General features: G+C 42.2%; 1 protein-coding gene across 8 annotated transcripts in view; it reads right to left on the bottom strand.

Annotated features, from left to right (window-relative positions):
• Positions 1-11,605: 11,605 nt before the first annotated feature.
• The window catches only part of ETV1 (ETS variant transcription factor 1), an 81,680-nt gene continuing 73,116 nt past the window's right edge, over positions 11,606-20,169 (bottom strand). For 5 of the 8 annotated variants that reach the window (XM_031940708.1, XM_031940709.1, XM_031940706.1 and 2 more), the window contains 2 exons: positions 14,314-14,415; positions 11,607-12,568 (listed from right to left, as the gene is read on the bottom strand). In XM_031940708.1, the coding sequence (XP_031796568.1) occupies positions 12,347-12,568; positions 14,314-14,415 (324 nt within the window). In that variant the 3' untranslated portion in view covers positions 11,607-12,346. Of the gene's footprint in view, positions 12,569-14,313; positions 14,416-20,169 lie in introns of all 8 variants that reach the window. The other 3 variants (XM_031940705.1, XM_031940711.1, XM_023505267.2) reach the window with 1 other exon arrangement.

Genomic DNA, 20,169 nt, shown 5'->3' with positions numbered 1-20,169 from the left:
GTTTACAAGAAACACATTTAAAGCAATGATATACACAGAGTAAAGGTAAAAGGTTGGAGTAGAATCTATTATGCTTCACTTGAAATTTAAAAAAAAAAAAGCAGGAGTAGGAATCCTGCTCTCAGATAAAGCAAAAGCAAAAATAGACCTACTTAAAAGAGATAAGGAATATAGCTTGTTAAAGGGTACCCGGAATAATGAAGAACCACAAGAAAAAATAGACCACAAAACTATACTAGTGGGAGCTCTTAACCTTGTTCTTTTAGAACTAAATAAATTGAACTAGAAAATAAACAAAAAAGAAGTTGAGAAGGTAAATAGTATTTTAGGAAAGTTAGGTAGGCTAGACCATTGGAGAAAACTGAAAGGACATCAAAAGGAATATCCTTTTTTTCTTGTCAGTACATGGAACCTACACAAAAACTGACATGTATTAAGTCATAAAAACCTCAAGTTCAAATGCAGAAAGAAATAGTAAATACTTTCTTTTGAGACCATGATGCAATAAAAATGATATGTAATAGAGAGACAGGAAAAAAAACAGAACAAAAATTAATTGGAAACAAAGTAATGTAACCCTAAAGAATGAGTGGGTAAAACACAAATCATAGAAATAATTGATAATTTAATTCAAGAGAAAGACAAAAATGAGATAACATACCAAAATTTATGAGATGCAGCCAAAGTAGTTCTTAGGAGAACTTTTTTATCTCTAGATACTTGAATAAAACAGAAAAAGAGAAAATCAATGAATTGGGCATGCAACTAAAAAAGCTAAAAAAAGAACAGATTAAAAACTCCCAATTAAAGACCAAATTTGAAATTTTGAAAATAAAAGTGAAGATTAAGAAAACTAAAAGCAAGAAAACTATTGAACTAATAAACAAACCTAAGAGTTGGTTTTATGAAAAAAACAATAATAATAAAATAAATAAACCTTTAGTTAATTTGATTAGAAAAAGGAAAGAAGAAATTGTTAGTATCAAAAATGAGAGGCATGAACTTTCTACCAATGAAGAGGAAATTAGAATAATAATTAGGAGCTATTTTGAGCAACTGTATGCCAATAAATTTGACAATCTATGTGAAATGGATGATAGTTACAAATATATACATTGCTCAGATTAATAAAATATTAGCAAAGAGATTACTGCAAGTTATCAATAGGATAATACACCATGACTCAGTAGAAATTATAAAAGGAATGCAGGCTGGTTCAATATTAGGAAATATCAATAACCAAACTAAGAAAAATCATAGTATATGAGAAAATTCAATATCCATGCCTATTAAAAACACTAGAAAGCATAGGAATACACCGAGTTTTACTTAAAATGATCAGTAGCATCTATTTAAAACCATCAGCAAGCATCAATGGGATAAACTAGAAACATTCCTAGTAAGATCAAGGGTGAAACAAAGTTGCCCACTATCACCATTACTATTCAATATTGTATTTGAAATGTTAGCTTTATCAAGAAGAGAACAAAATAAATTAATGGAATTAGAGTAGGTAATGAGAACATATTCCCATTCTTTGTAGATGATATGATGTATACTTAAAAATTCTAGAGAATCAATTAAAAAACTACTAGAAACAACTAACTTTAGCAAAGCTGCAGGAGAGAAAATGAATCCACATAAAATATTAGCATATGCACGCTACCAACAAAGTCCAGTAGCAAGAGATATAAAGAGAAATTCCATTTAAAATAGTACTTATAGAAAATCATAGTAATATAAAATATTTGGGAGTTTACCTACCAAGACAGTCAGGAACTATATGAACACAATTACAAAACACTTTCTACACAATAAAGTCGGATCTAAAAAAATTGGAATAATAATAAGTGCTCATGGGTAGACCAAGCTCATATAATAAAAAAATGACAATTCTATCTAAATTAATCTACTTATTCAGTGTCATATCAATCAAGCTGTCAAGGAATTACTTAATAGAGTTAGAAAAAATAATAACAAAATTCATCTGGAAGAACAAAAGATCAAGAATTTCAATAGAATTAATGAAAAAATGCAAATGGAGGTGGCCTAGCTATACCAGATCTACAAGTGTATTATAAAGCAGCAGTCATCAAAACCATTTGGTACTGGCTAAGCAATAGAGTAGTCGATCAATGTAATAGGCTAGGTTCACAAGACACAATAATCAATGAGTATAGTCATGTATTTGATAAACCCAAAGACCCCAATTTCTGGGATAAGAACTCACTATTAGGCAAAAATTGTTGGGAAAACTGGAAAATATTATGGCAGAAACTAGGTATTAACCAACATCTATCAAGATAAGATTGAAATGGGTTCATGGTTAGACATAAAGAGTGATACTATAAGCAAATTAGACGAACAAAGAATAATCTACCTCTCAGGTCAGTGGAGAAGGAAGGAATTTGTAGCTGAAGAAGAACTAGAATACATTATGAATTGCAAAATGGATAGTTTTGATTATATTAAGTTTAAAAAAGTTTTTGAAACCAATGCAGATAAGATTAGAAGGAAAGCAGTAAACTGGAAAATATATAAATATATATCCAAGGGTTCTGATAAAGGCCTCATTTCTAAAATAAATAGAGAATTGACTCAAATTTATAAGAATACAAGCCATTCCAACTGATAAATGGTCAAAGGATATGAATAGACAATTTTCAAATGAAGAAATTAAAACCTAAATCACTATTGATCAGAGAAATGCAAATTAAGACAAGGCTGGGACACCACTACACACCTTTCAAATTGACTAAGATGACATGACAAGATAATGATGAATATTGGAGGGAATGTGGGAAAACTGGGACACTAATACATTGTTGGTGAAATTGTGAACTGATCCAACCATTCTGAAAAGCAAGATGGAATTATGCCCTGAGGGCTATGAAACTGTCCATACCCTTTGATCCAGCAGTGTCTCCACTGGGTCTGTATCCCAAAGAGATCATAAAAAGGGGAAAAGGACCCACATGTGCAAAAAATGTTTGTAGCAGCATTTTTTGTAATGACAAGGAACTAGAAACTGAGTGGATGCCCATCAAGTGGGGAATAGCTGAAAAAATTATGGTATATGAATGTTATAGAATATTATTGAAATGATCAGCAGTAGATTCTAGAGAAGTCTGGAGAGACTTATATGAACTGATGCTGATTGGAGTGAGTAGAACCAGAACATTGTACACAACAAGAGCAAGATTATACTATGATCGACTTTGATTGATGTGGCTTTTTTTCACCAGTGAGGTGATTCAGGACATTTGTAATGGTTTTGTGATGGAGAGAACCATCTGCTTCCAGAAGAGGACTGTGGAAACTGAGTGCGAATCATAGTAGTTTCCTAATTTTTTTGGTTGTAATTTGTTTGCATTTTGTTTTCTTTCTCAGTTTTTTTATTTTTCTTTTTATACAGCATGATAATTGTGGAAATATGTACAGAAAAATTTCACAAGTTTAATATATATTGTATTGCTTGCTACCTAGGGGAGGGATTGGAAGGCAAAGAAGGTAAAAAAAGGAATATAGTTTGCAAGGGGGAATGTTGAAAATTATCTCTGCATGTTTTGAAAATAAAAAGCTTTAATTCAAAAGAAACTATTTTGGTTATTTTGGAGTTTCTGAAATCTTTGTTTTTTATCCTTTATCTCTTGGGGTTCTCTGCCAAACATGTCTCAGTCAAATAGTGGGGATCATTGCAAAAGGGTTGAACCACTTCAAACTCCCCCAGTGATTCCTTACTATGTTCATTTCTCCCAAACTACTTTAATACCCCAACACTAACCCTTATGTTAGCTGAGTTGCTTTGAGTTCCATTTCCCTTCTTATAAATGATTTAAAACCATTTTTCATATTGTTAATAAGTCTATAATTCTTTAAGGAATAGAAATGTTTTCATATAAACATTTACCAATTTTTGAGTAAGTCCTGTTCCTATTTATTTGTACTAGTTCCTTGTGCATTGTTGATATCTTTTCCAAGAGATTTAGAGCACAACAGTTTCAATTTTCCTCCAAATATCTTCATCCTTTTTTTTTTTTTTTAAATTTAGGAAGTTCTTAGTATTTGATCTAAACATGTGAAAAACATTTTTATGATCTAATTTTATATGATATAATTACAAAACCTAACATTTTCCTGCCCTTGAATATTTTGATTTTAAACTTACTGTTATCTTAGACTTTAAAGTGTATAATAAAATAGAAACAAAAGTTTTATGCATGGTATATTGCCCACCTCTTACCCGCATTCCCAGTTCCAGCAGAGGGAGAGGAAGGGAGTTGTCTTAGATCTCATTCTTTCTAAATGTCCCCTCCCTGCTTCAGTCTCAATCAGAGGGGCAGTTCTGTCTCCTGAACCTCAACATCAAACAGCCCACACAACGTTTTATCATGCTTGTGATTTTCAAAAACTCCCTGAATTGACAGAGGAGGCTTATATAATCTCTACATTCAGAGAAATAAGCAGTTATTTTAACAAACACCACCATTAAACTGGAGATTTGCCTGGAATGATTTTTTTTTTCTCCCTCCAAACTATGTTTTCTTGTGTAGACAAGGACAATGAAGAGGAAACAGCCCTGAGCTCAGTCAGATATGATTCAAATAGTGGCTCTGCCACTTAGTTCCCGTGTAGCCCTGGACAAGTTAATAAACGCCAGCTGGGGGTATCAGGGCCAGAGCAACAGTTCTGAAGTCCTGGAGATCTGAATTCAAATTTGGCCTCAGGCACTTAGTGTATGACTCTAAGTAGTCACTTCACTCAGCTCCCCTCAGTTTTCTCATCTGTAAAATGAGTCAGAGAAGGAAATGGCAAACTACTTTAGGATCTTTGCCAAGGAAATTCCAAATAGGATCATGAAGAATCAGAACAAATGAAATGACCAAACAAGAACAAAAACATAGGGTCATGGTGATGTAATATAATTTCGTGGTCCCCTGATTTTAGCAGGGGCTTTTGGCTTTGGAGTCTGCCTATTCTGTCTGATTCTGCATAGTCCACTCCTCAGTCAGATAGCTTCTGGGCTCAGGTTAGTCCCACAGATCAAACTCCAGAGACAATAGTGAATAGACCACTTCTCAGTTCATTGCTGACTGTCAGACAGATGATCAGTGAAGAGCAAATTTCTGCTGCTGACTGATAATCTTGTCAGCAAGAACCAAATTCCGGAGACCACTCCTCCATCCTACCTCTGAGCCATAGAATTAGCATATCTCTGATAAAGAAAACTGGATAAATGGGTCTCCTGGCTTCGTTTCTCTGCTAATTTCTTTTGGAAATCCACCCCCACTTTGTAATGGCCTTACAATGACAATGGATAGTTGCCCCTTGGCTAAAGAGATGGATTCAGACCTGCAGATTCTTTTGAGATATCTCACGTGGTCTATGACCACAAACTTTTGGAGCTCCCTTTTTCAACCTCAACAAAGAACTAAATCCTTCTGACTCCAAAGCTGGCCTTGCATCTGCTTACTCATCACATTGCTTCTTCTGAATGGATGCTCAGCACCTTGGGGGTTAGAAAGCATCTAGGAAGCTGACCATCCCAGGAAGGAAGTGGGTTTCCTCCTTTGACAGACATGGAGACAAAAGCTCATGGAAGAGTACAGGGTCACCCAGCAGAGATGGGGATCCGAACACTAGTCCTCTTTCATTGCTACAGCTGTAGCAGAAGGTGCTACAGCCTTCAGGGGGAAGGTGGTGTGCATTTAGTTTAGAAGTTCTGGTTGGTGAGAAGGAGACAGAGTAGATGGATTGTCCATAACAGCTGAACTTAACTGTAGGATGGAAAGATAGTTTCCTTCCAATTCTGACAGAAACTCCATTTTTTTTTTTTTCCTGAGACAATTGGGGTTAAATGACTTGTCCAGGGTCACACAACTAGGAAGTGTTTAATGTTTGAAGACAAATTTGAACTCAGGTCCTCCTGACTTTAGGGCTGGTGCTGTATCCACTGTGCCACCTAGCTGCCTCCTGACAGAAACTCAAACAGCTGCTACATAGTAGACACTATGGACAGTGGAAATACAAAGAATAAAATAAAACAAACAGTCCCTGAGTTCAGGAACTTGCATTGTACTAGGTGACAGCACTAGGCAAACAGATAAATGAATGAAAAATAAATAAGCAAATGAATAAAATAAAAGACAAAGTAATTTTAAGGGAGGAAAATACTAACAACTGGGAAAATCAGGAAAGGCATCAGGGACACCTCCTGCTAGGACTAAGAGACAGCAAAAAATAGGCTGGGATATAGTAATAATAATAATTAATAATAACCAGTATTTAAAGATCAGCAAAGTGTTTTCTATATTATCTCATTTATTTTCCCCAACAACTAAATGAGGTAGCTCCATCTTACAGATGAGGAAACTGAAGCTAACACTAAATGACTTGCCCAAAGTCACAAATCAAGAAAATATCTGAGGCAGGATTTGAATTCTATTTCTCCCTACTTCAATTCCCATATGGTATTTATTCACTACTCGGCCACCTGATTGCCCTTTCAGAGAATAGAAGAAAGCATGGAATCTCTACCAGGAAACAACCAAAGGACTGGAAATGTCAATAAAGAGCTTTGGGTCTTTTCCTCACGGCAGGCAGAAGGTTCTTGAGCAGGGGAGGGAGGTGATCTGCAAACATTGCAGCAAAATTAAGTTGCCAGCTATGCAGGGAAGGGATTAGGTTGGGGAGAGGCTGGCTGCAAGAAAATCAACATGGAGAGAAAAAGATCCAAATTATCTCATTTTAATTTTATACTCATACATTGCAATCATGAAATCTAACATTTGTTTCTGAAGGCTTGCTTCTAAAACTAACTGCTGGCCCAGACTTTCAAAGCTTTTGTAATGGCCTAGGCAGGAGCTGATGAGGGACTGAATTAAGATCCATATAGCATAAGTAGAGGAAGGGGCAGACTGAAAGATGCTGTGAATGTGGAATCAATAAGACTTGACAATAGAGTGACTGGAGGAGTTATGGAGAGGAGAGTGTGTGTGATGGGGTGAGCCTCACTGATGCTGGGAGGGTGCTGTTCTTGCCTCTTCCCTTCCCAGCCAAAGATCAGGGTAAGGGAGCTATTCATTACTATTCCCTTTCCTTCCAATTCAGAGACCCACTGGATTTAATCTGAATAAGAGTTATCAGGTATCCCTAAAACCAGAGATGCTCACAGAGTGGTTAATTGGAATAAATGGAAACTGGAATGTGAAGAGAAGCCATTATTTAATTACCTGAGAGTAAATAATCACGGTTAAGGTCAGAGTTAATTGATACAAACTTACTGAGCCAGGGAAGGATGGAGGCTTGCTTCCCAACTCACTGCTCCTCCAATTTGACTGGGATGTAGTCATAGATAATAATAATAATAACAAGCACTTATATAGCATTTTTAGGTTTGCAATATTTCCATAATATCTCATTTGTTCCTTACAACAACACTTTATTTTCAATTTCCTCATTTTATTTTCCCCGTTTTGAGTATTATGAATATTTTACTAGAATAATTATTTTAAAATTGTCATTTTGCAAAAAAAAAAAAATCTTAAGCTAATTTCATTACATCTTGAAGTGATTCTTCCTCCCCCCCAAAAAAAACCTCATAAACATACAATTTTTGAATGGACATAATTTGGGGATTGGATTTGAATTTTTTTAATCACTTTCTATGTCTTTGTTCATGGACGTATTTCTTGCATGCATAGTTCAGACTAATGTGTAAATTTCACAATAATTATCATCCATGTGAAGTGATCCCCAATCTTCTTTCCTATCAAAAGGCTTCCTTCTGAGAACTTAACTTTGCTTGCATTTTTGTTGTTTTAATCCTTTTTTTCAAAATTGGAGCAAGATAAGTCACTACAATGTTGGTCAAAATGAAGTGAATCAAAGTATGAAGTTCTTCTACCTTGCCTTGCTTACTTGTTCCTGTTGGATAGCCAAGACCCAGAAATATCTCTCCAAGCACTCATAAAATGGCACTGTGTAGAAAGAACCAACCAAACATTCCCATCCAGTGTCCCATTCAATATCTAACAGATATATGGTCTCATAGTCTTGCTATAATTTCTGTTGTTGCTTTAATTCCATGCTTTTTCATACCAAGCTGTGGCTGAAATAATTTCATTATGCATTATTCCAGACAGGCTGGTTTTATGGCTTAAGCCTTCCATGGAGGAGATGTTTGAATACCTGTTATCTCCTTTAGCATTTCCCAGCTAAAAACTCAGGAAAACGCCCCAGCATGGAGAGCCAAATGCAAATCAAGTCAACAACCATTTATTAAATTCTGCTTCATGCAAGGCATCAGGAGAGACATTGGGCTACAATAGCTCATTTCAAAATCTCTTTAATCACTGGCCGGACAAAGTACCTCATCTCACTAGAAAAACACCCAGAAAAATATGGTCCTTTCTGTCTCATTTCAGCAAAAAAAAAAAAAAAAAAAAGATGAAAATATTCAAGTTTTAGAATCACCTTGGCTATTATTGTTGACATTTTATCTAGGCAGATGTGACCCAACAAATAACTGTATTAACTCCCTATTTTTGTGGAACACTATAATACAAATCCAACAGCTTTTATGGCAAGTTTTACATTCTAAGAACCAAGCAACCATCATCCATCTTTTTAAAAAATGCCTGGGTTGATACATTGGGAAAAGACAGGTTCATTCCCTTCTTGTTATTTAGTCCTTGGTAGGGGAAGGCACACTGAAAAATATCCTCAAGTGCTGATGCAACCAAATGCTTCCATAGAGTGGACCCACTGCAGAAAGAGGGAAGGAAATGCTGCCAGTTACTGCAGGGGGGCAACAAGTAACATTGGGAGAAGCAATGTAAGGAAGAATCAAAATGCTAAATGAGATGTTCTGTACCCACCTCCCTTGCAGTCCTGGGGGCTCCAGGAAGAAGGACTCCATCCTACATTGGCAGCCCTGGAGGGGGATCCTGCATCAGCTTCTCTGATCACTGGCCATTACATCACATACAACACTAATCTTGCTTGTTAGTCTTCTCATTTGTAAAATAAAACAATAATTTCCATATTTCAAATTCTAGGGTTCACTTTTTGTTGTGGGGAAGAGTTTGTGACTCTTTAAGGAAGAATGCCTTTTTCATGGAATGACACTAAATCTATTCTCATAATAGCTTTGAGAGTCCATCTTGCTTCACGTTCTCCCACCTGCCTTTAAGCATCTATAAGCAGGAGGCAACACCACCCACTAAAGCCATATAGAGGCTTCCTTTCTCAGGATGCCATAACAGTTCTGCCCAGAATCACTTTCCTTTTGTTACGACCCAAGTCCGTAAGAAATTCAAAACACCACCACCTTGCAGAAATCAGCTGCCAGGTTTATTAATCTACCCGAAAACAAAACAAAACCAAAGTGGAATAAAAACAAAACTTTAAATAAATCTTTAGGTACATTTTTTAAAAGAGTTGAAAGTTCAATGAAATATATATATATATCTCTATATTTTTTTTTCCTTCTTTTGCTGGGAAATGACTTAACATCGGACTGGTTTCTTGTTTCATTCAGTGAGTCACTACCTTATACAGCATAACATATATTTTTATCCTTAAATATTAATTACATAATGGATGCCGATATTCTGTTTGATCCCCTTATGCTCCGGATTAGAGATGCTCTCTACACTGACATAAAGAACCCAAACGAGCAAAGAATCCTTCAGGCAGACTTATCTGGAGAGACTTGACAGTGAAGCCCTTCCATGTGCATTTCCTTTGTGAACCCCAATTTCCATCCCAACAAAATGTATGCTGAGTCTTTTTTTTCTTTATTTTATTTTAAGTGAAGTTAATGGCCACAAGAGCTCAGGGTAGGAGGGACAAAAAAAAATATACATATATCTATATATATATATATAACTAATTTTCAAGATATCCCCATTAGCCCATTATTCCAATTCACGTGCACATAAGAACACATGCCTATAATATGTTGCTTATAGGATTGAAGTCCATTGTACAGAGTATGGGTCTCATTTATTGTATCTGGGGCCCTCCATCACTGCTGTATCTGGAGAATTAAATGGCCATCCAGAATAAAGATATGTGGGGGAGAATTCATGTCCCACTGCTCTTCAGGGAGACTCCTCGTTGTCATTCTGGTGGTGCAATCGGGAACATTCGTCTAAGAGTCGGTTACCAAGGACCAACTAGTTTCCTCAGAAGTACCCTGCTTTCCAATCTGCCCAAATCCCCCAAATCTCATATTCTTTCCTTGAATTGAGAAGGGGGACTCGGAAAGAGGTGATCATAAATAGTAAAATGCAACATTTCTGATTACTCTTTTTTCAACCCAAGTGTAATAAAACATCCAACTTTCATGATTCTCCCAAAAGGAAAAAAAAAAAGAGAAAAAAAAAAGGAAAGAGAAAAACAAACACCCTAAAAACTTTAAATCTTCTTCCAAACCCATTTCCATTGAGCATCCAAGACAAGTTGATGGATAAATTAGTGCCAGCACCACCACATCACACAGAGACTTCATCGTATTCTTGGAGCGTCCATCAATGAGTCCCCATTCCATCCAAAGTTACAAAAGTCCCCGCAGAGCGTTCCTCAGCAAGCTGAAGCTCAGGATTCATTTGTTGATGCACAGAAAGCTGCCGAGAGTCCAGCTATGGCGAAAGCTATTTTCTAAGCAATAAATGTTTCAAGTCATCTATTTTGTCCTGAAATGCTACCTGCAGTTAACAGCATTGCTTATCGTCAATGGTCATCGTCGATTCGGCCTCCGAGAGAGAACACGACAGAAAAGGCAGCAGCAGAAGCGTTAGCATTATCTAGTGTTTATATATGTCATCAACGTAACACAGCAGAAAAAGGCTTAAATGCATATTCATGGGTACCGTGCCTAAAAATTACTAAAGTACCTAGTTAGTGTATTGGATAGTCTTTTCTCAAGGAGTGCACACCGCATCTATAACAGCGGAAGGAGATATGTGATTGAGTACAGTTAATTCCTATTGCTTAAATAACCTTGCTCCGTACTGTAGAAAAAAGACAACAAATGAGCCCCCTTCTCTCCGCCCTCACCAATATCCCAGGCAGCTGCAGGCGGGAAGAAGCCCCGCATCTTTCTGTTCTTGGTGGGCTTCCCCACACCTCGTGGTTCCGATGGGGAATGTAGTTTGTTATGAATTAGTCTGCAGCTCCACTGGGAGCCAGAGTCAGAATGTGCTGTGTAGGTGTGAGCAGCCTCAGAGAAAATTCCCCACTTTATGGATTTTCTGGGAGCCAGGTGCAAAAACAAAGAGAGAAAGAGACAGAGAGGAAGGAAGAGAGACAGAGGAAGAGGGAGGAAGGGAGGGAGAGGGAGAGAGAGAGAAAGGGAAGGAGGGAAAGAAAGAAGGAGGAGGGAAGGAAGGGGAGAGAGAGAGAGAGAGAGAGAGAGAGAGAGAGAGAGAGAGAGAGAGAGAAGGAGGCAAGGAAAGAGGGAGGGAAGGAGAAAGAAAGAGAGAGAAGGAGAGGGAGACAGAGAGAGAAGGGAGGGAAGGAGGAAAAAAGACAGAGAGACAGAAGGAGAGGGAGAAGAAGAGGGAGAGGGAGAAAAAGAGGAAGAGGGAGAGGAAGAAGGACAGAGAAGGAGAGGGAGAGAGAGAAGAAGGAAAGGAAGGAGGGAAGGAGAGACAGAGAGAGACAGAGACAGAGAGAGAAAGACAGAGAGAAGACGTTCATGGCATTATTGAAATACATCTTGAAAAACCTAGGTGCAAAGCCCAGCACGCCCAGGACCAAGCCAGCCATGTCCCACGCGGGGAGCTTCTCCCCGACACCTGCAGATTCTTGGACATGACAAGACAAATGCTCGGGGCGTTTTTGTTTCTCTGCCAAGCTTCTCCCGGAGGTTATTTATACAATGAGAATTAACTGTACTGTGGATACCCAGAGAAAATGTACATTATCTTATGTTGATATGAAACAAAACAGACATGATATAGCTTCATTGTACTTCAAAACTGTATGACCCCTTCCCAAGCCTACATAAAAAGTAATCCCCACCCCCCACCCCCACCTCCTTCCTGTTACACCGAATCAATGTTTAGATTCCTCCCCTCCCCCCCTCTAGTAAAGTGCTCTGTCCATGGCAGACCATAGGATGATGCAACAGGAAAAACCCGTGTGTGTGTGTGTGTGTGTGTGTGTGTGTGTGTGAGAGAGAGAGAGAGACAGTGGGTGTGTGCATGTGTGTGTCCGTGTGTGTGTGGCTATTCTTTAAAAAAGCAACAGAATGATGTATTTTCCTCTTTTCTTCTCCAAGTTTGGCAAAAGAGGCAGAGGCCCGAGGGGCCCGTCCGGCAGCCACGCTGTCCTGTAGCTAGTACACATAGCCTTCGTTGTAAGGGTGGGGGTCGCAGCAGCCGCCTTCCTGCATGTAGGCCATGCTCTCGTCGAAGTGGGACAGGGGGACCGTGTCTTCCTCGTTGATGTGGCGCTCCATGTCGGTCTTCAGCAGCGGGCGCTGGTTGTCCGGGAAGGCCATGGAGAAAAGCGCCTCGGGATCGCAAACAAACTTGTAGACGTATCTCTCTCCGGCCACCTGAGGACAACACAGAGAGAGACGCCCGCCCGCCCACCCAGGGGAGAGGAGTCAGTTCACCAGAATGGAGAGCCTGCTTCTCAACGACGCGATCAGAAAGACAATCCCAACCCATGTGGGACAGAGAGAGCCAGGGAGAGAGCTACAGAGACTGCATGGGGATCACAGCAGTATTTGTGCCTTTGTTTGTTTCTTTGTCATGTTTTTTTCCCCTTTGGTCTGATTTTTCTTGACAACATGACAGATATGGAAATGTGTTGCAAAGAACTGTACATGTTTAACCTATATCAGCTAGCTTGCTGTCTTGGGGATGGGGCTAATGGAGGGAGGGAGAAAAATCTGGAACTCGAAATCTTATAAAGATGAATGTTGAAAACTATCTCTATGTGTATTTGGAAAAATAAAATACTCTGGAGCAAAAAGAAAAAAAAAAAGAATGGAGAGCCTGGCCCACCTCTGACTCGGCAGGCCAGTCTGCGGGAGGCTCAGAGTCTCTGGGTTCTGTGATTCCAGGTGAACACAGATGTGCCTGGTCCCAGAGCCAGAGTTCCAGCTTCCTTGCCATGCTGCCTTCCATGTTTGCACCGGGGAAAATGAGAATCTTGGACAAGGGAATGAGCAGAGAAGCCATTTCCCATGGACAGGTGTTGCCGGGGATTGCCATATGTCTAGAGGCTAAGTCTGGGATTCTGGGAAAACGAAATGTCCTGGAGGACACCATCCATGCCAGTCATCAAGGGATCCCCTGGTAAAACAGGGGTATTAAACAAAATGCAGGTCTGACAACCTAAACACTAGATAAACATCCTGGGAACTATGTGAAGAAATTGTGTGTGTGTGTGTGTGTGTATGTGTGTGTGAGAGAGACACTGCTGTCACACTGCACGATGCCAGGGCTATCAGCATAATGCCCGATGGAGTCGACCTTTATGCTTTTAACAAATGCTTGTTGACTGGACTTGACTTTTATGGGTACAGGCTGTGTGTACCCATCCAGTCTCCACCCACCCCCACGGCCCTCTGAAGCACTCTGCCCTTGCATTGCCTGGCACAGCCTCATTCCATGCAGGGAGCTGGCTGATGGAGATTTGCTCAAGGTGATCTGGCTGGTCTAGGGCAGAGGGAGGTCTTTTTGACAGGAGGCTGGGCCTCTAACTACCAAACCAAGATGCCCTTCAGTCTACCAAGACCTGCTTTAAAAAGGAATATTCAAAGACCTTTTTAATAGCAATCAGACACTTTCATTGCTTTTTTCACTACTAATTCTCATGAAATCTTCCCTGACAGTGACCATTTCTAGAGAAGCCTCCATTCAAGGGGACCTAGTTCAGGATATGAGCCCCAAGTTTATAAAAACAAGGGGCAAGAACCAGAGGCACTTAGAGGTTTTTCAAAGAATCTTTGTCAATCCCCAAAGAAAGGAACAGAGCGCTGTGATGTCCCGGCAGCCTGGCTTCTCCCCAGAGGGTGTCAGAGGTTCTCCCTGAGGGGGAGTGGGAGAACCCACTGCTGATTTAGTTCCTGCCCCCCATGGGTGGAGGAGGCGACCTCCCTGGGCTGCAGAAAGCCTGCAGCTCGGTCTGTGCCGTACCTGAGACTATAAATAGATGAGCCTGTCATTTTAAATCCAAGAGCTAAGCATTTGTCCCAATTTGCAAAAGCCTGGCTCCAGCAAGGACGGAACGTGCCGTTTCAAGCCTGACTGGCCGATTAAGGCGTGACCTCTGGGGCGTCGGATCGCTCACCTTTTGCATGATCCCCTTCTCATAGTAATAGCGGAGGGAGCGGCTCAGCTTGTCGTAGTTCATGGCCGGCCTGTTTTTCTGAATGCCCCAGCGCCGGGCCACCTGCCACGGAAAGAGAAGAACCTTCACGTACATGTAGCTCGCGAGCGGCCTCCAAGAGCTCTGCTTATTCTCAGCCACTATTTGGCAAAACACTTTGTCAGATGGTTAAAAACCGACTTCCGAGCGTATTTGTTTTCTAAGACGAGTCAATCTATCTACCGTGACCGTTCCTGTTTTTTGCTGTGCATGAGTTTCCCCCACGTAGTTTAGCTTTATGGTTTGCAAGGGTTCTATGCAGCAATAATTCCTTTCACTAGGAAGTGGCCTCACCTATGGCAGAGCTTTGGAAGATGGGACCAAAGCTTTCCGGGAGCTATTGTATGACAGCGGAGGGGTTAAATGACGCATTGGTGGCAGGATCTGAACTCCCATCCTTTTGCTTTTAAGGTCTCAGTTGATCCTTATGACAACATTGCTGAGTAAATGTCACTGTGCTCATTTGGAGGAGGAGGAAGTTCTGCCCAGACTTAGGCTAGCTTGCTCAAGGTCACACAACCAGCGAGTTAGAAAGCCCCACTAATCTGACTCCCAGGCCCCGGGGGCTCAGGCTGTCACTTACTGCCCAGTGGTTGGGTTTGGGGTTTTGAAATTCTCACCTTCCCCGTCCCCGTGCCCGGCCCCAGCGGTCACCCTGGTCCTGCTGGGGAGGAAAGAGACTCTGGGCGCAAGGGCTGTGTGACCTGGATTTCCTGTTTCCTCGTGTCTTTTATACCAGGCATGCAGCCACCTCTTGGGGATTGTTCAATGGAGTCCTTTGTCACAATGTTTTGGGTACAAAATTTAATGGAAATAAGAGAATGCTTTTACAAAGGGAACAAACAGTCTGAGAGTCAGGAGAGGCTCCCGTGCTTTCCCCCGGCTCCTTGGGGAAATGTTTGCTTTTAATGGCAGAAAGCCATTATTAAAGCCTTTTGCTAGGTCCTAAGAGAACCATGGGACAAGTCCTGCCCTCGAGGAGCTTTGCTTTGTGGGGAAAGGCTACAAGTAAAGACACAATATAAGTCAAAGAAATGCCGTGGGATGCAAGAAAAAGCAGATGCTAATTACTGATGAGAGGAGGACAATCCTTAGGCAGGAGGTGGCCTCTGAGGGGGCTCCCAAGGAACCTGGGAGAGCGACAAGCTAGAGACCAAGAGGGAGGACGTCAGAGACGGGAGGACCCCATGTGCAGAGGTACAGAGCTGGGAGGTGGAGCCTCCACGGGGCACGAGCCAATGGGCCACTTTCAGTTCCACCTCATGGAGGAGGCTGGGACATTATGACACAAAGATGAGAAAGTGGGAAGGGTGAGATCCTGGGGGGAGGGAATTGCTTTCTTTTTCAGTGTCAAAAGCAAAATTTGTGCCATGTCTTCTAAGGATGCCTCCCAAAGTACTGATTCACAAGAGCTGTCATTGACCTATAAGTGCTTGGAGGGCACAGAACACAGATATGGAGAGCCGAGTGCAAATCCTGCCTCAGATCCTTGGGTTAGGGCTTCCCCTTGGAGCCGGCACCCCCTCACATTTGACCACAGATCGCTGACATTCTGCTGAGACACTATTTGTTGGTTTGTTTTCCAGATCAGAGAAAATGGTCCGTTTCTCCCCCAGTTATCGCTCGCACATTTTCCCAGGAATTTTTTTTTTTATTGCTTTCTTAGTCGCTTTGTCTTTTACAACGCATCTTCCCCCACTAAAGAAACACTGTGGTTTTGAAATATAGAAAGCTGTCACTTTCCTCAACAGAGGCGAGTTATGATGTAGCAAAGAGGAGATTATATTTCCAGGTGAAATGTCCCTGCAGATCTGCCGTAATCTCGAGGAAAAAAAAAAGGTTCCATTTCATGCTGACTTTCTCAGTAATGGAGGAATAGGGATAAGGATGATGACAGCACAGTAATAGCCCCCCTAAATAAAATATTAATCAGCCATCCCCAATCCCGGGCCCCCGGTACACGGTTAGTGCTGCCGGCAACTAATACACGGGCAAGCTGGGTGTGGAAGGAAAATGAAATAGTAATAGCTCTTTAAATTAAGTCACAGTTTGGAATGATATATTCCTCCTAAATGTTTCTTTTCAAGGCTGCTCAATGGAAGTGTCTGGGATAGGAAATGCTTACAGGAAAACCCAGCCCTCAGACTGGGGCAAACGGTGGGAGGAAGAACCCATTTCCGAAGGGCAGAGTCAATGTCTGGTGGGGCCGGCCCTATGGTGTGGCGTTTTATGGATGTGTTGCTGTCCGGAGATTCAGCAGCTCTAACCGTTGCCGCGGCTGCGCTGAGCACAGTAAGGAAAGGGTGTGTGTGTGTGTGTGTGTGTGTGTGCATGAGTGTATATCGTGTATGTGTATGTTTATGGTAAATTGTGTGTATGCATTTGTGTGTTGTGTGTGCATATTGTAAATGTGTGTACATGTGTGTATCTGTGTGTATATTATGTGTGTGTGGTGTGTATATATACGTCTCATCACAGCAAGTATTTGGCCATAAAAACAAGAATCATATACGTATATATGTATATGATTCTTATTTTTCTACATATATATATATATATATGTATGTAGATTGTGTGTGTGTTTGGGTATGGGGGCATGTATTTTAAATCCTGCATTATGGTACTAAAGTAAAACATTTATTTCAAATAAATAAGCATCTGTTCAGTGACATCCACATGCCAAGTTCTGGGTTCAGCACAAGCACAAGGACATAAAACAGACATTTTGATCTCAAGGAGTGTGCATCGTGTGGGGGGGATGAAGGGATGTAAGAGCCAAGGTGATTGGGTGATCTTGGCCAAGACATTCTGTCTGAATTAGGGGGAGCTCAGAGATCTTGTTCAACACTCAGCCGAATGAGAACCCCTTCTCAAGTACCCCAATCAATAGCCATCCAGCCTCTCCTTAAGGTCCCTTTCCAAAGCAAGGGATGCACTACCTCCTGGAGCAGCCTGCTGCACTCTGAGATAGCTCTCACTACTAGGAAGTTCTTGGTTCTGTTTTCAAAGTTTCCAAACATTAAGCCTAAACATGCATCTGTGAAATGAATGTCCTTCCTTCTGTGGTCAAATCGAGCAAGAGTAAGACTTCTTTCATGACCTCGTTTTCTCCTTGGAACAGTCCTTTAAGGTGGACATTATTTCACGGAGGTGGCAGGTGAGAGGGAAAGGACAGTCTGCCCACCATCACAAGACCAGGAAAAGGCCGAGCTGGGATGGAAATGGAGGTTGTCTGATTGCACATGATGCACGGTCTGTGCTCCACAAAAAAGGCCCTTGTGGATGCTCCCTAGGCAGGACTGGATCTCCCCGCTGAGTGGACAGAGCTGACATTAATCTGCCATGTCATATGCCACGGGAACATGCTCAGAAGCCTGCCCCGTTCTCTGATGTGGGACACCAATGTGGGCCCCCGCCTGCCTCAAGCCAAGGGGCGACAGAAAGGATGTGGCGTCTGCTTTTGTTGGGGACCATATGTCTTTTATTAGCACAGCTGACTTGGAGTTCCCCCAAGTCGCTGTGCCCCAATCCCTTCCCTCCCAATTGCCCGCCTTCCTCAAACAGTCGTGGAGCCCACTGCAAACAAGCTCCCGGGAGAAGTGAGGAGCAGCAGGAAGCCTATGCTATGACCTCTGACCTTGTGCAGCTCTGACCTGAGCAGAACAGATGTGTGCCCAAGGAGTAAGTGCCTCAGGAGTAAGTGCCCCAGGAGCTGACCAGGTGGCGAGAGCCATGAGGGCAAACAGCTCAGGCAGAGGGTGGGATCCGAGTTAGATCTAAAGGATGGCCATGTTTTTAATAGGTGCAGATGGGGCAAAAGGGAGAGAATCCTCACAGCTAAAAGGGCCACCTGAGCAAGGGAGATGAAGGGACTCATGGGGCTGGGGAAGGGGATCTCCTGAAGGGAGCTCAGGCTGGTGGAGGTGGAAGAAGGAGGAGCAGGTCGTCTCATTTATGGAGCTGCCCACTTGCCTGCAATGACAGGACCTTCAAATGAGAGCTGGAAATACCCAGAAAGAGCTTATGGTCCCATCTCTCACTTTACAGAAAAGGAAGTTGAGGGCTGCTGACAGAATGAATTCTCTTTGGGGATATGTCTCATCTCAGCAAGTATCTGGCCGTAAAAACAAGAGCCATAAAATCTCTGAGCAGGAGAGACCTCACGAGAATGGAGCCCAATCCGCAGTGCCCTCTGACTTTCCTGACCAGGGGGCAGCTAGCCTAGGCTTGGCAATGTCCAGTGAGGGCCATCTCCTGGCCAGGCCTGCTGGAGTTCAGCCAACAAAGCCAATGGACAAAGCCTGAGCACCGATGGGATGCTCTGGGGGCCAGTGAGCACCAAGACTTTTTATGCCTGTGCACTGGGAGGGATGGGGGATAGAGATGTCAGATTCTGAGGTTCCACAGCTTTATTAGTAAGGGTGCCCGCCCCTCCAATATACATGGCAAATGTCCCCCAAACCTGGTAACCATCTCTAGGAGCTGTTGAGGAAGAGACTAAGACTATGGGAACAAGCAATTATTAAGCACCTCTTATGTGCTAGTAGTAAGCAAGGTGGCTCAGTGGATAGAGAAAGCATTGAACCTGTGGTCAGTAAGACCTGGACTGTGCAAAAACTACCTTCACTGCCATTAATAGCCTGTCTTCTCTTGCTCACCATCTTATGGCATTCAAGGCCATACACTGGGATGATACTGGGGTAGTCTCTGTGCATAGCAATAGAAAGAGAAGGGGGGGGGGAGTCTGGATGTTCACAGAACTTTGAATCCTTTCTCTGCCACCCGTTACCTCTTGGCTCCTGAAAGCCCCTGGACCCCTGGGGACCCTTTTCTATCCCATGAAGGAGCAGGGTCGGGAGACCTCCAACACCCTTTCCAATCAGAACACTCGTCTGGCACCAGATTGCAGGAGATCTGCAGGACCTCAAGCTCCAAAGAGTTGGATCAAGAAAGGCTGTATTTTCCTGGCTTCTGATGACCCTGCAGGAGAGTGAGCAGAGGGCTGCGTCATGTGCCTCTGAGGCAACTCGAGGTCTCCCTCTTTATCCTTGGGTAATACAGAGGGAATCCTTTTAATCAGCCTGAAGAAAGTGTCAACTCTGCTAAGACTGTACAAAGTTCACATGACAGCTGCTCGGCTCATCAGGGCCGCCTGTGCTGCCCCCGGAAACCAACGGATCCCGAAAAGTTGGCAACAGTGCCTGGCAAGATTCAGAACAGAGATTGTCCTTTTTCTAGGGGAGCTTCCATGACCTCATCATGGTTGGCCCACCTCGCAGGGTGCATCAAGCTCTCCCCGTCCCCACCTGGTCTCCACCGCTTCCCTCTCAGCAGGCATCCCCTACCCTTCTCCAGGAGCATGGAAACCCAAGAACCAAAGAGACACAGCTCGTGGCCATGAACTGCTTTGTCAAGAGGTTCGGGCCACGTCCCCCCTTGTGAAATATGAACCAGGACCAAATGGTTCCATTTGTCAGACACTAGTAGGGAAACTGGAGCTCTGCATGGGGGACTTCTCTGGAGAACTGGACACCAGAATACGGATTTCAATCACGTGTGTTCTAATTCAGAGACATCGGCATTGGCTTTGATTATATTTAGCAAATAGAGACACGGCTTTTTCTTTCTCTCTTCTTGTACACACATAGAACACCAGGGCTGGAGTCAGGAAGACCTGATTCAAACATAGCTTCAGAGACTTACTAGCCATGTCACCTGGGGCCTGTTATTTAATTCTGTTTTCATCAGTTTCCTCATCTGTAGAATGGACTAGAGAAG

This window comes from Sarcophilus harrisii, chromosome 5 (assembly GCF_902635505.1).
Source record: "Sarcophilus harrisii chromosome 5, mSarHar1.11, whole genome shotgun sequence".
In the NCBI taxonomy this organism is placed as follows: Eukaryota; Metazoa; Chordata; class Mammalia; order Dasyuromorphia; family Dasyuridae; genus Sarcophilus; species Sarcophilus harrisii.
The sequence above is the reverse complement of the archived record's forward strand: the minus strand, read 5'-3'. Positions and strand labels throughout refer to the sequence as shown.